This window comes from Lissotriton helveticus, chromosome 3_1, assembly GCF_964261635.1.
Source record: "Lissotriton helveticus chromosome 3_1, aLisHel1.1, whole genome shotgun sequence".
In the NCBI taxonomy this organism is placed as follows: Eukaryota; Metazoa; Chordata; class Amphibia; order Caudata; family Salamandridae; genus Lissotriton; species Lissotriton helveticus.
In genome coordinates, this window is record NC_136061.1 from 1,050,819,847 (window position 1) to 1,050,836,895 (window position 17,049).

The window sequence follows — 17,049 nt, forward strand, 5'->3', positions numbered from 1 at the left end:
GAGGCTTATCTCTCCCATATGATAACATTCGGTCACCTTATCACATTTAATAAGTGAGAACTTTTGTTTTGGGACTAGGTTCAAATGTCATGTTCTGTGTCCAAGGAATTGTAATTTAAAATCCTCTTTAAAGGTAAAATCGAATATTAAGTCACAATTCTGAAAATAACATCTTTAGAAAGTTGGCATTTTCTAGTCGTAACCATTACGTGCCTGCAGCCTGTTCTTAGGCTGCATGACCAGGTGTAGTTGGTAGATGGCCATTGTGTATTCCTCCCAGACAGCAACAAAATAGAGGGACTAGATGTTGGCTGGATGGGCCTTTCTAGCAGGATGAGGGGGCGGAGCTGTACACAACCCCATTTGCACTTCAAAAACACTACCTCAGCTCACACACAAAGAGCTTCACACTAGCCTATTGTGACTGCAGACAGCTTGAGTCCAGGACAGGGAGAAAGGAAATTCCAGACACAACTGTGCGGGGAAGCTCCAGAGGTTTCTTCCATTTTAAAGCTGTCACCAGGTATAAAATTAGGACCCTCAGACCCACTCTTCAGTTTACTTCTGGACTTGAAGAAGGATTCTGAGAGGACTACCCTGTTACCTGTGGATTGCTGTGTACTTCAGAGGACATCCCGTTGCACTGAAGGGACTGCTCTGTTGCCTGAAGCCTGCCTTGTGCCCTTAGTGGACAGGAGCTCAAGACTTCAGGAGTGACACAAAGGGCTAGTTGGCTGCCTCATGATCGGAGCCTCTGGGACTGAAAAGGCTCAAACCATCCTGATCCCACACCTGGACCCACCCTGATTGTGTTTGTGACCCTCCAAATGGTGCCCCTCCAGTGTTGGACCCATGAAAGTGGTGCTAAAGGTGCCAAGATATCCCAAATCCAGTATTTGGGAAATGAAACATTTCTGCCAAAAGATACTCTGAGAACCAACTGGAGACCGGATCCTACCTGCTTGCCGATCTGCCCAGGATGCATTGCTGGTCCGTCTGACTTTGCAGCAGGTCCTGCCACATGCTTCTCCACAGCAGAAACCCCTGTTCAGCATCTCTTTGCAGAAGGTGTATCTAGCCTCGTGAAACCCACGTCAGCTACAGTCTGCAGCTTTGTCCCGCATAAGATTTTAGACTTTCATAAAAGAGATTAAGGGCCCGATTTTGAGTACGGCCGATGGGTTACTAAGTCAATAACATGGTGGATCTCCCCTCCACCACATCACAAGTGCAATAGAATGTAACACAGTTGTAATACGAGGAACGGGATATCCATCACGTTTGAGGCAGAGTAAACCATGTGCTGAACTTTAAATCAGGCCCAAAGTCTGAACGTAGAAATCTGCACTGCAACTTCGTCCATCAGCTATCCGACAACGACGCCTCCTGTGCCTTGGACACCACTGGCTGCCTTTCCCCGCTGAACATTATATTCTTAAACAATTCTTCTAAGTCCAAAGGTATGCCAAGACCAGGCCCAAACGACTTTGAGTATCCGAAATGTGCTCGTTCGCGGTCAGCCATAACTTTTGACTTTGCCCCAGTCTCAGGCGACTAGATGCCAGCGTTTACCGCTATTATCTTTTAGGCATTGGTTTTCACCTTAAACATTAGAAATTCATAACTTCTGTCCTACTGATTGAATTTTTGACCTGTTATTGCCAAATATTTTATTATATTTTAGTTTATTTTTCTCTCTTTCTTGTGGTGTTTTTTCACTTCATTGCTGTTTAAGTGCTGCATAAATACTTTACACATTGTCTCTAAGCTGAGCCTGACTGCTTTTGTGTCAAGCTACCAGAAGGTTAAGCACAGGTTAATTTAGTTATGTTTATGGTTCCCCCTGATAAGGATTGTGGCTGTTGCTTGATAAGGACTCACTCCCCTCTCAACCAACAACCCACTTTCACAAAAAAGCAATATAGGATAGGTGATCTGCTGACTCCTGCAGGTGACTGTAGCCAATTACAGTGGGTCACAAGTTGTGCCCTGCCTAATTAATTTTCCTTAGGAAGGTCAGTCTGTGCCTCACTATGATTTGGTATTTCGTGAACTGACCTAATAATACATAGGTCAGTTTTCAAAAACAGATACTGGTTCCAAAATGAAGAGTCACCGTTTGGGACCACTTTTTGTGACTGCTGTCTTAGTACATCTGGCCCTTAGTAAAGAGAACAGTTTTAGATATTTGCAGAATATCTGATAGAACAGATGTTTTTGTTTACTGCAAGAATTCATCTGCTTCTAGGCACTCTCAGTCATTGAGGGATAAGAGAACTGATCCACATCTAAGTAAATTTTAAGGGCACAAAAAGGCTACTTTACAAACATTATAATCAATTCCTGCTCAACAGAATCAGGATTTAAGGGATTTTCCACTTGTAAGGTTGATTTACACATGTACACAAAGAACATGTGAACCAAATGAGCTACGATGTGGGAGCAGTGTGAGCACAGTGGTGCATTTTGGAACACGTCCCAAATAAATGAGTAAACATGATGTCCCTGGGTAGTGCTATTAACAGAGAGCACATTTTCCATTAAAAAAACATCTTGAAGTGTCCTCTAAATTATCATAAGAAATGCAGCTTTACTGCTAAATATATATATAGCACACAGACATGTGAAAATCAGATTTCTGTGTATATTTAATTTTTGTGCATCACTCAAGTGAAGTGTCTAGGTTTGTTTTGACCACATTAAAGTTTTGGTTATCATCACTCTTCAGAATTACAACAAACAAAGTACCTCATTTGTACTTTCTTTGTTGTTGAAATATATTTGTAGTACTAGTAGACATATTTAAATCATGTTATGTGTTGGAAAACATTTGACATCCTGCAGCCTTTCCTTTCACCCTTCATGAACCCCAGGAGTATTGTCACTTCATTCACATTACAAAATTCCAAATGCAAAATCAATTAAATGAAAAGAGCAGTTTATCAGAAGATATTGCCTGAAACCTGGCCTCTGCTTTGCACTAACAGCAAATGGGCAATTTCAAAGCAAAATGTAATAGCCTCTTTATTGCTCATTTACCTTTTGAACTCCTGCAAGGTTATCTTGGGGGTGCTGCAGCCACAATCTAGGGGGTGCTGCTGCCACATCCCGCACCCCTATGTCGTGCGCCCTTGGTCACTTTAGAACTTTATGATCAAGTGCAGTATTCTAATGTGCACTGGTGCTTCTTACTACTAAATAATTAAAATAAAATAGTATATGTATTATTGTTATGCATCTTGATATGCCTATATATGAACTTTCATAATCACTGTAAATGCAGGAAAGATAGAAACATCTCTGCATTGAACTGTTTTCGTGCTAACGTCTAGTGATGTGTTTTGTTTCATTAAACAGGCTTCAGAAGCAATACAATTCCCCTGCTATAATATTCCATACTGCATGCCAAATTGATATTATTTTGTTTTGCAGATTCCCAGCCCTTCCTCATTGCTGTAAGAGACAGCATCATTTATGGGATGTCACTAAACCCCAGTGAGAAAACCAATGATGCCATGGTGCCAATAGCCGGGCTTTACAGTGGATATGATGTGGACTTTGATGACACACAGCAGATGATCTACTGGGTTGAATACCCCGTAAGTAAAGAGTGATAGCTATTAGAAGCTAGCCATTGGAGGTCCGTGAATTAATATAAATAACATTGGAATTGAGATCCTTTCTTCACAATGTATCTCAAGCGGTATTACTGGAAGTCAGAGTAAATTTACCATTTCTATCCTGAACTACACTCATCCATGCATTTAGCCACAAACTCTTTGACCTCATTTACACCCTCATTTAAACTCTTGTAATCAGCAGTCAGATTGCCCATTTGACGAAAGCCGTGGCCTTCGATCTCCTGACAGAAGCAGCACGTGCCATATTTTGAGACCCGGCTGTCTGGTGGGATCTCACTGCCTACAGTGCAGTGCAGAAGATACATTGTAGGCGGAGCAGGCCAAAAATGGACACCACGCATACATTATTGTTTTACTCAAACTCTCAGAGCAGGAGTTTTTTCAGTAAATTGAAAATCAATGGCCCTGACATGCCATGCCTCCCCATGGCTGGTCCGGGCAAGAAAATCCATGGACAGTCACACTGTCTTAAATAGGGGCGGGAGACCATCTCTCTGTGGCGGTGGCCCAGTGGCAGACTGGAAGTGAGATCAAGGGTTTTCAATTGCAGAACTGTGTGAGGTTCTGCCATTGGAAACCCTTCAGTTCCCTGACCTCTAAGTGAGGATGGGAAAACATGATGTTTGCAGGACTTCTGCCTTTATTTGTAGATACCAAGCATCAGCCAACCTCCAATATGACCCGTATACACCAACTGACTGTGAAAAAATTATCCACGTAATTTAACAAAAATACAAAGTGACATATACAACTAAAATGTTATATTAGTTTAAACTTGCAGAGAATTCTGTGAATAGAATTGTGTCACTGGTTTATCGTTGTAACACAGATGCCCTTAAATATTCTGCATCTCTTCCCTGCATCAAAACGTTAATGAACCTGGCACTTCTGACAGCTCTGGGACATTTGCTGGTAGAAAGGAGCCTGTAAGACGACCTCGGGTACTCCTAACTTAGGGGTCGATTAGGATAGCGGATGGACAAAGTCCGTCCACCATCCTGTCTGGGGCAGGGACCGTCCGCCACAAGGGCAGAGGTACTGTGCCACTGTGGCGGGTGCATCCCGCATTTTTAACATTGCGGCCAACGGTGCTGAAAGCACCATCCGCCGCAATGTCAAAAATGCATGTTGTGCGTTTCACAGCACAACATGACAGGCACAGCGCGGTGCCTGCTATGTTGTACTGTGAAACGCAGGGGGGTACCATAGGTACCCCATGTGCACCCCCCACCCCTCCCTTCACCCGGGGGGCCAACAATGGGCCACCAAAGCAAAGCCCGAATGCCTTTCTGTGGCGGCATTGCCGCCACGGAATGGCATCTTTAGGCCAGTTTCCAAACAAAGGTAATTCTATACGTAGCTAGTCATAAATATTACTTAGGACAAAATAGAACTCTAGGGTCCCGATTAAGAATGTGCTGGATTTCCATGCGAGTGTACCAATGGCTAGAATTGAAATTTGCAGTTGATATCCTAGCACTTAAGTCTCACTGTTCTGGGATGTTGCCCCCAGAATGAGGAATAACACGAGGTCTCAGAATTAACAGTACCAGATCTGCGTGTGTAGCCTCCATTCCGTAGACAGATCTGCTTCCTGATAGTTTATTCCAAGGGCATGGTGAACACCAATAGATGGTATCATCATGCCGTGGATGTCAGACCCAGATGGACAAAACAATTGTTGACATGGCATTGGACCACCCATCCAAGATCTTTTCTAGCAACATTTCAGCTAACAGTTGAGTGGTGGCTGTTTGGCGCACAGGGTAATTGCGGAGCAGGCTGTGGGTGTTGCTCTGTTACAGTTCCTCCTGAGACCCATGGCCTGCCAATGAGGCTATTTTGAAGTGGTTTTGATTTGATTGTTTATCAGATAAAATGGGATGCTTCTAGATAGGGTGTCCACCTCACCCCAGGTCTTTATCAACGTTGTCTCCAGCCCTGACATTTTCACTTACAAATCATTGTTTTCAGGTGTGCTAGGTTAATTAGTTAAATGGAAGCTAAACCAGACTACAAACCAAGAATGCATTAGGTTATTTTTAAAACGTTTGAGGCTGGAAACCATGCATGTAATGTAATAAGGAGTTGGTCACTCTACCTGTAGACCAGAAAAGTCCCCATTTAGGCAAATTAAAATGCAGCAGTACTGTTCCTAGCTATTTCTGTTGCTAATGTCCCTAATATTATTAGATGTATAAGGCTAATAGTGCAATGATCTTAAGCAAATGTGTAGCTCAAACAGTGTGCAGTTCAGGAAAAAGATCTGGAAATCAATAGTGAATTAAGTGTATTGTGCGGCACATCCTTGGAACATCTGTCTATATTGTGACCTATCCTTGTTTTAAAATGTGCTCATTGTATATGGAGTGAATGGGAAGATTAGACCATTCATGAATACACCAGAATTACAGCTATAGTCATATTTGATTTAATAATCAAGAATGCAGTGTTCATTCTTCATGCATTAGTGACTGGGGTTTTTGTTTTAAGTGTATAATTTTTTCATTACATTTCACCAATTATAACATTCTGAACATGGCAATAAATGTATATTTGATAAATAAAAATCTTACTACACATACAATTTGAGAAAGATGAGATATACATTTACAGAAATATATATCAAAAAGGCTGTAGGGGAGGCATACAATTATGTAATTTCTTTCAAACATTTATTCTCTCTTTTTTTGCTCCCCTTCCTTCTAAGGCTGAAATTCACAGAGTTAAGTCAGATGGAACTAACCGAACAGTCTTTGCGCCAGCCGCAATCCTGGGCTCTCCTATGGGCCTAGCTGTAGACTGGATCTCAGGAAACCTTTACTACACCAACCCTGCAACGCAGTCAATTGAGGTATGTACTTCAACATTTAAAGTTAATATAAATATACATTTTGCTACTGCCTGTAAGCAGGTGCTGGGGAACTGTATAAAGCTAATATCTTTTGATTTTCCAGTGACAATCAATCAGGTTACTTTAGCTAAACTTTTTCAAGATTCTCTCATTTTGTGTAAGTCCTTTTAACAGCTATGCAATGACCATCGGGTAATATACATTTTTCAGATGCAGGGGCTTCAGTTTCTAAGAGCCTTGTGTATAGCTCGATACATATGCAGGGACTTGAGGTGTGCTAAGGTAGCATCACATACCTGGGTGGATTTTGTGGTGACCGTTTAACAGCACTATTATTACCTGTCGAACCTGTAACAAATGTCTATAAAGCTTAACTCCATCTGTACTCATGCAGGTGTTAACATTACGTAGTGAAGTTCAGCGCAGAAAGACTCTGATCACTAACGATGGGTCGCCTACGGCTACTGGAAGGCCAATTGGAATTGCTGTTGATCCAGCCCGAGGGTGAGTGCCCTGTATAATCTTCTCTATCATATCTGAATTTGTGCATTTTATGAAGTCTACCAAAAGCTCTTGAAAAATAAATATTTATCTGACTACAAGAAAGGTTGTAGAGATATATGAAGTTAATGATGCAAACATGACTTGTATTGCAAGTCTCAAACAATTGTATTGTAACGGTGAATTTCAGCCCTTCCAAACGTATACAAATACTTTAAGTCTCCAGTAGGATACACGTTTAAGTGGATGTTTATGTGTTCTTAGAAGCATTGTATATGTTTATAAATATTCTTAAAGTTCCAGTGACAATTCCCGTATACTAAAGTGTAGATCCAAGTTGCAGGCCCACCTCCCCTTCATGCCTGCACAATTGATGGTGTAGGTGCAGTCTGATTATCAACCTGGGGCAACACTTCAGGAAGCACAACAAGTTGCAACACCTTATCACTGCATAGTCAATGGAAATGTAAAGTCCTCTTTCCGGGCTTTACAAAAACATGCTTTGGTAAAACCTAAAACCTCCCTGTTAGGGTCAGCTGATATATATATATATATATATATATTATATATATATATATATATTTTTTTTAAACCTTTATTAATGCAATCAAATCAGTACAGGCGCAGGCCTACAACCACAGGGGCCGGCCGCAAACTCAGGAGATAGAAACAGGAGCAGTGCAAATGTTTACGGTTCAAGGATTAATCACGTTTTAATCATAATACGTGGTTGTAACACAACGAAGCACAAGGATAAGAGAGGTTTCATTTTATAATAGTGAAAAAGAAGCGGAGGCAATATCATCAGAGGCATCACACTACACAACATACAAAAAGAGACGTGAGGGGCGTATCCCTCCAAGCAATCGGGAATCGATGGTGAGCAATAAAGCCGAAAACACACTACGCCCGCCGAAGGCAGGCCAGGAGTAAAGGTCAAACAATGGCGAGCAAGTTAGCGAGAACATCACATGGAAAACCCATCCGTCCGGACAGGAAATAGAGGCAAGCACAGATGCCCGACAGAAAAGGGATGAAAAATGGAGATACAGCCAACCCCACTAAGAAGAAGAGAGAAAGGGACCATAGAACAAAACAAACTAAAATAACAAAACCCCCCCCAACACCCGCCACCCTACACCACCGTAATGGCTATGGCCTACCCCACTAACAGCGTGCCTGTCGCCCAAGAATTACCCCAAAGAAAGGAAATAAAGACAAGAAAGGGAAGAAAGCGATGAAGAAAAGTTTGAGGAGAAGGGCCGGCGATTCAGATACACGGTCTCTCCCACCCCCGCATACTAAAATCGTATAAGCAGAAGCCATAGAAAAGTACAAATATCAGCAAGCACATAAAACGCAATCAATTACAGTCCCACAAGACGTGTCCGTAAAGCACCATTAACCAGCAAGAAGCCTCTCCAAGTCCCAAACGAGGTCACCCCTGGCCACTTCTGTTAACAGTAGAAATGTTAAACAGCCTTGCAGTCGGGAGACAACTCGATACAAAAGATTCAATTGTCCCAAGCAAATCGGGTAGCGCCGCCGCCCAACATCGTCCCAGCCACCGAGAAACAACTGACGATGCACGGCGGAGGCCAGAATGCAGCAATACACAGACCACCAACAGTTCCAAGTCCAAAAACAGATCCGCCAAGCACGGAGCGGAAAGCACGGGATGCGGGAAGCATCGCAACACAGCCCGGGCCCCATGCGCCATGGATCGTTGGAGCCTCTCCACTTGCTGGTCAGAAAAAGGCCCCGATGAGACAACCACTTGTGGAACAGGTGTGACGACAACTAGCTCAGGAACCACATCCATTCTCGCCCCCAAGACTGTAGACTCAGCCGGGGAACATGGCACCGCGGCAGAAGGAGACTCATCGGCACCGACTCGGGGGCAAACCACTACGCTACAAGATGGCGGGTCAGCAATGGCGACGATCCTTCCCTCTAATTCCCGGGATGTCCGGAGCAGATCAGTCCGCAGGGTTATCAGTGCAGCCAGTATGTGGCTACGCGGAAGCATTTCCCCATGTAGCCGAATTCCGGGGGTCTCAAGTTCAGCGATTTTTCCGTCCCCGGAAGGGGTGCAATCCAAGACGCCATCCGCCATTGCAGCCATTTCGTTCTCCGTCACTTCCCCTCCACCTCCGAGTCCAGTCCGACCATCAGAGTCAACAGGTCTCACGGCAGGACTTCAATAGGCGGCGCTTTGTGCAGAAAGGAGAGTCAACCAAATGCCGGGCGTGCTCCCCGCAGCTCGCCGGGAGCCAGCCGCCGGTTCCCGGACGGGATTATTAACATGGCCGGGCGTCACACCCAGGAGGAACCGGGCAACACGGCCTCTCTCCGGCTCGGCGACATCTCAGGTTCACGGGCCAACCCACCATTGGGAGTAGGTGGGTACCAACTCTCCCGGCTCGCGGCTCTCAGGCTCCCACTGACCGGCTTCTCATCCAAACCAGGGCCGCCAACACTACGAACACCGCCGGGCGACCTCTGCAATCGAGGCCCCGGCGTCAGCGCCGCCAAGGCCGGCAAGCAGACGGGGACAGTTCTTCGGATCCACTGCACGGCGGAGCCCCAGAAATAGATGGTAAGTGATCGCTTCTCTTCCACAACTTAGATCGACAAGCCTCACTCAGGATTATCGTCAGGATAGACGTGCGGGGAGGAAGGGCCCTCGGAGCCAAGCGATCATGCGACTGTTCCGATCGCCATCTTGGCTCCTCCCCCTCAGCTGATATTTTTAAAATAATAATCAGACTCAAAGAAATCCCCCTGTGATAAATGTATGTATGCCTTCAATTAGAGGGGGTTTAGGAGAATAACAACTGTCCCTAAATCAGATCCTATGCCAAAACCAGCAGTCAGTAACTGGGCTCAGAAAGAAAGATGGCTTATATATATATATATATATATATATATATATATATATATATATATATATATATATATATATATATATATATATATATATTACCTACTGGCGATAGCCAGTAGGTATATATAGTTAGGATTTTTTTCCTATGGGATTTTTGAAAATTCTATGTCGAATAACTTTGGCGTTTGAGGACAGAATTGGCTGAAATTTTCAGGAAAATGGAACATTTTGTTTCTGAGCAGCCCCTGAAAATTTGGGGGGGTTTCGTCAAGGGTGGGCCGAGAAAAAAGGGGGGTCCCAAAACGTGTTTTTCCCATGCAATTTTCCATAGGGCGGTTGGCCTCACTTTTAGCCTGAACGGCTGAATGGATTTACACCAAACTTGGCAAAATTGTAGGGACTGGTAGCCCGATGTGCCTTTGCTATGTCTCAAGATATAGGCTCCAGTGGTTTTTACGAAAATTAACTTTGAAAAATATATATTGGGCTACATTGGTCTATATATATGTTGGAGCCCAAATGTAGCCCAATGTAGCCCAATGTAGCCCAATGTAGCCCAAAGATGGCCACCAGAGACAAAAAAAACAAATGTAGCCCAAATATCAGCCAGATGTAGCCCAACTATAGCCCAATGACAGAATGTCCCTGAGTGTTCTAAAGAACAACTAGAGTGCTAACAGTCCTACTTATTACAAAGGTATGGCACACCTGAAGCCATCTTGATTGGAATAAAGTGGTAACTCTTAAAACATTTAATTTAACCACTTGGCTGCTAAGGTACATCCCCCTCTTCCCATTGACTTTCCATTGAAATCAATGGAAACTCCATGACGAGTTACCCTTGTCATTAGCACTGAAGGGGTTAAAAAGGAACAAAATGAGGGGGTTCATTTTGCTATAGAAAGTATGATTAGCGAATATATGACGAAATCCCGCATACCATCAGTCCGCAAAAAAAATCCCGCATGTACTATTAGGCCGCAAATTAAAATAATGAAAACTTTTAGAACGAATATGCCTTTAGCATACACTAAACAACTAAACTACCCTAAACCCTAAAACACTACCCCCAGCATGGCCCTACACTACACAAACAGTACAACACTACCCTAAACCCTAAAACACTACCCCCAGCATGACCCTACACTTCGCAAACACTACAACACTACCCAAAACCCTAAAACACTACCCCCAGCATGACCCTACACTACGCAAACACTACAACACTACCCAAAACCCTAAAACACTACACCCCAGCATGACCCTACACTACGCAAACACTACAACACTACCCTAAACCCTGAAACACTACCCCCAGCATGACCCTACACTACACAAACACTACAACACAACCCTAAACCCTAAAACACTACCCCCAGCATGACCCTACACTACGCAAACACTACAACACTACCCTAAACCCTAAAACACTACCCCCAGCATGACCCTACACTACGCAAACACTAAAACACTACCCTAAACCCTAAAACACTACCCCCAGCATGACCCTACACTACGCAAACACAACACAACCCTAAACCCTAAAACACTACACCCCAGCATGACCCTACACTAAACAACCACCACAACTCTACACTACACTTACACAACACTACACTACACAACACTACACTACACTACACAATCACTAACCCACGAAAAAATTAACACAAACCCACTTACCTCTCTCGTCATCGTGGTTTTCACAACGCAAATGCATTTACCATACATGCCTTTAAAACGTAATTCTTTGTAAAGGCATGCGCGATAAATGCACATGCGTTTTGAAAAAATGCGGGATAATGGTATGCGAGGTCAATGACCTTGCGGGATAATGGTATGCGGACTGAAAGTCTGCGGGATAAAAAATGCGGGAAAATGGCTGCAAACCATGATTAGCAGCAGACTTCCCTGGTGAGCACTAGCTTTACTACAGTGATCTAATGAGCAACTAGAGTGCTAACATTCAGAATTTATGGCAAATGTGTGACACATCTGAATGCCTTCTTGATAGAACCAAAGTAAACAAGCATTGAAAATGCAATAGATCTCGCCCTCGTTTAAGTTAAAGCCATTCTGTTTGTAATGAGGTGGCTTTTTAGCTTTGCTTTTATTAGTGTTTTTAAAACTTTCATGTAAATAACATGCATATGTATGCATATATGTATATGTATGCATGCATTTATATTTATATAGATATGCAGATTATATATGTTTATATATGTATATTACCTACTGGCGATAGCCAGTGGGTATATATAGTTAGGATTTTTTCTCTATGGGATTTCTGAAAATTCTATGTCTAATAACTTTGGCGTTTGTGGACGGAATTGGCTGAAATTTTCAGGAAAATGGCACATTTTGTTTCTGAGCAGCCCCTGAAATTTTGGGGGGGTTTCGTCAAGGGGGGGCCGAGAAAAAAGGGGGGTCCCAAAACGCGTTTTTCCCATTCATTTTTCCATAGGGCGGTTGGACTCACTTTTAGCTCGAACGGCTGAATATATTTACATGAAACTTGGCAAAATTGTAGATATGGTTTGCCCGACGTGCCTTTGCTATGTCTCAATATATGTGCTCCAGTGGATTTTGAGAAATTAACGTTTAAAAAAATATATATATCTGTGACAGCGCTCCGGTTAGCGCCCCGGTTCGCGTACCTGACGCGTAACGGAACTTCGCGAAGCGAAGCTGATTGGCTCTCCGGTGTCTGTCAACATTCTAAACAGTCCGGAGCGGCCGCCATCTTGTCTCTCGGTACGATCGAGAGACAAGATGTGGTGAAAAGCGAAGGGGGAAATGAAGGAAAGGGGGCAAGGTAGACCACTCCTGACCCCCTAGGATTGATGAGGGGGATATTAAAGTGCCCCGTGGGGCAAAAAATAAAAAAAAAAAATTTTTTGCGATTTTACGCCGTAGAGGCGCGTCCCGGTACGCGAACCGGGCAGCTCACCGGGCAGCTCACCGGGCAGCTCACCGGGCAGCTAACCGGGCAGCTAACCGGCAGCGTAGCTGTCAACATTGTAAACAGTCCGGAGCGGCCGCCATCTTGTCTCTCGGTAGGTTCGAGAGACAAGATGTGGTGAAAAAAGAAGGGGGAAATGAAGGAAAGGGGGCAAGGTAAACCCCTCCTGACCCCCTAGGATTGATGAGGGGGATATTAAAGTCCCCCGCGATTTTTCGCGGTAGAGGCGCTTCCCGGTACGCGAACCGGGCAGCTAACCGGCAGCGTAATGGGAGTCCGCCATCTTGTGTTTTTGGAGCGTCCGGTTCGCGTACCGGGTAGCGTCCCGGTAAGCGTAACAAGGGGAAAACCAAGAGAAACAGTAAAAAAAAAATTAAGGGAATAGATTTCCAGCAAACTTGGCAAAATTGTAAGGACTGTTTGTTTGATGTGCCTTTGCAAGGCCTCAAGATATGTGCACGTGTGGATTTTGTCTAATTAAGGTTAAAAAAAAAATATATATCTGTAAGCGTGCTCCGGCACGCTTACGTTACGGGTTTTGTTTGCGCTGCAGAGCCGATACGACACGGTTATGCGACGCGTCATGAGGCGTCTTACGTGGCTACGTGATACGTCACGTAATAAAGAATATATTTTACAGCTATAGATATTAGCTTTTAAAAAACCAATGAAATTCACTGAAAAAACCATAGGTTATAGACCATATATAGTTAGGAATTTGCATTTACAAAACCTTGAAAATTCACTGAAAAAACCATAGGTTAGAGACCATATATAGTTAGCTGGACATTTTATTGACATAAAACCAATGAAATTCCATATATAGTTAGTTGCACTAACTATATATCGCGCACCCGCAATCCACTGCTGATGATGTCACATATTACATCATTCATGACATGGTCAGTGACATCACTGATGACATCACTGATGACATCTCAAATGACATCACTGATGACATCACTGATGACATCTCAAATGACATCACTGATGACATCATGACACACCAATACCAGTTACTACATACGCACTCACTGATTCCTACGTCTACACACACATTCACTCATTCACCCATACAATCACTCATACATACAGTCACTCATTATTACAACACTATTATATGCACTCATACACCTCTGCAGACACTCACACACTGCCACTCATCCATGGAGTTACTCACACACCTAGTCAGTCCTGTAAAGAATCAATCACACTTCCAATTCCCAATTTATTCAATTAAACACAGAACACCATACTTCAGTGACATCACTGATGACATCACTGATGACATCTCAAATGACATCACTGATGACATCTCAAATGACATCACTGATGACATCATGACACACCAATACCAGTTACTACATACGCACTCACTGATTCCTACGTCTACACACACATTCACTCATTCACCCATACAATCACTCATACATACAGTCACTCATTATTACAACACTATCATATGCACTCATACACCTAGTCAGTCCTGTGAAGAATCAATCACACTTCGATTTCCTCATCTATACAGTTAAACACAGAACACCATACTTTTCACACATATACTAACACATACTTACTCTCTTATACAATCACTGATACAAGTACACATTGATATGCACAGAGTCACACACCTCCCAGCCAGCCACACACACACTCAGTCTTCCATACATCCACTCATTCTTCAATATGTAAAACATATTTAAACTTTACAAAAACACACAGACACTAGATGATGTCATCAGTGATGTCATTTGAGATGTCATCAGTGATGTCATCAGTGATGTCATTTGAGATGTCATCAGTGATGTCATCAGTGATGTCACTGACCATTTCATGAATGATGTAATATGTGACATCATCAGCCAGCAGTGGATTGCGGGTGCGCGATATATAGTTAGTGCAACTAACTATATATGGAATTTCATTGGTTTTATGTCAATAAAATGTCCAGCTAACTATATATGGTCTCTAACCTATGGTTTTTTCAGTGAATATATATATATACACATAGGCTCCAAACCACCTTTTCCTGCCGCACTCACGAACGGGTGCCCAACCGCGCGGGGTGGGCCCACGATAAATATTCTCGCTCCTTTATCACAAATGAGGTCGGCAGTCACAGGGATGAATTAATCCAATTCTTTTAATGGAAAATGCACAACAAACGCATCTCTGCTGTCGCTTATCTCAATGTTAACTGGCACACCGATAGCAGCATCATTATATACGTCATCACTTGTATCGTTTCCTTAGAAATTAACAACGGCATGGGTTACAATGATTGATTCCTTGTGTGAAGACAGGCACCATCTTGGCATGTATTACCATTGTACCATCAAAGAAGTCTGAGTATAACAGTAAGAACAGGACAAGAGAGCGACAAAGCAGAACATAATAAAAGAAATAGATACAGGAAAGAAGAAGTAAACAATTGAACAGTAAATGAAATTAGAAAGAGGGAGCAGCAGATCAAGAGGAAGAACTCAGATCTGAAAATGGAAACAAATCTAAGAAGTGTAATACCGACATGACAACAAGACAAAAGGCACCTGCAGAAAAATATGGATTAATACATAACACCACTAAGGATTCATATAAAAGCAATAAAATTAAATAGATTTTGCAATTAAAATGTTCATAGCAATTGGGCTTTTTTAATGATATAATCTATGAGTTGGGCTGGAGATTTGTGGGTGATCTTTAAATAAGATGGATAAACAATGCACTATCTAATATTTAATCAAGGAAGAGTTGGGCTCATCAAAAGTAACGTCTTCGTTCTGGCATTATTAGCATTAGAAATGTCCCTAGAGTTGAGAGTTTCATTACATGCCCATAAAAAGCTTCTTCTTATTGGCTGCTCTAATTGTATGCAGCAGGTCAGTGTAGTCCAGGAATAGCATGATGATTTCACAAGGTTTAGATAAGAAAGCAATAGGTATCAATCTGCAACGTCTATAGCCCTATGTATATTAAGAGGATGAGAACCTGATGATAAATCCAATTCAAGGAGGAATATTTTTAGAAATGCCCACGGGTCATGACCTTTGAAACCCTCAGGTAAACCTCTTACATGTGTATGCCTGTTGTGAATCTCCAAGTCCTATGTGTGTCTTTTTAAAAGTAAACATCTAACGCCAAACCTGCTATATTCCTTATGTCAGTTCTTGTGCATCACCAATGAGTTGCTCCATCTCTACTAGACTATTCTTCTGGGATGCCCATCTATCCTCAGCCATCTGCAATGTATGATTGGTTGCTTTCATGAAGCACTGTAAAACTCTGATGTAATTGAAGATTTTGTCCACAATACGGTTGTCAGAAAACACAAGAGATGATGAGCCATTCCTAACATGCTTCAGTTTAGCACCAGAGGAAACAAGACCTTTAAAGTTGGAGTTAGAATCTGGTGATATATTAAAGCTGGCACTTTTGGGTTTGAGAGTAGTGAAATTTGTTTAAATCTTCAATATGGTGAACAAGACAAAGTTGAAAGTGTCAGGACATATCATTTTCAGGTAGCTGTATGTTGCTATTTCTCTGAAAGGAGCCATGACGCATTGAAGAACCAAGGATAGCAGCAGCACATAATATCAACCCAAATTATTACAAACTATAAATTAAAGGCAGGTTTGAGCAAAAGACAGTTTTGCAACATTTCAAAACTGATGTTTCTTGAAAATGTAAAATACAGGTTTGTCAAGAGGATTAGAGAAAAAAATCACTACATAAAACATACTGCAGCAAATGGAGATAAAGATTGAATACTTACTATATGAGGATGACATAAAGAGAGCTTTGAGTTTGAGCACTGACTGAAATCAAAATCGAAGGCTTGTTCATGTTGAGAACATTCCCTGGAGTGCTGAAGAAACATTTGCTTAAAACTGCAGCATAATGCCTTTATTCAAGGCTTAAATTTCAAACTGAGCAAGTTAAAAAGCATTCCCTTCTGTATATGGATGACAAAGAAGTTGAATGGTGTATAAAGTCAGTAAAACTCTGCTGACGTGAAGAGCTCTACAATTCGGCAGCCATCTTGTCAGGTGGAAAGTCACACCCTGTTCTCTCATCTTCCGACGCTCATAACAGTTAGCTTGAGTAATATTATTTGCAACTCTCTAAATGATTTGACAGCTTTACACAAAGAGCAAGTTATTGATATTGTCATGATTTGCTTTGTAAATGTTAATTTAGATGTATT

The 17,049-nt window shown here is 42.4% G+C and overlaps 1 protein-coding gene across 1 annotated transcript in view; it reads left to right on the forward strand.

The window, feature by feature from the left end:
* The window catches only part of LRP2 (LDL receptor related protein 2), a 342,167-nt gene that overhangs the window by 175,663 nt on the left and 149,455 nt on the right, over positions 1 to 17,049 (forward strand). Inside the window, exons 32-34 of the mRNA XM_078681616.1 lie at positions 3,433 to 3,599; positions 6,352 to 6,495; positions 6,890 to 6,999. Coding sequence (XP_078537742.1) covers positions 3,433 to 3,599; positions 6,352 to 6,495; positions 6,890 to 6,999 — 421 coding nt within the window. The remainder of the gene's footprint in view (positions 1 to 3,432; positions 3,600 to 6,351; positions 6,496 to 6,889; positions 7,000 to 17,049) is intronic.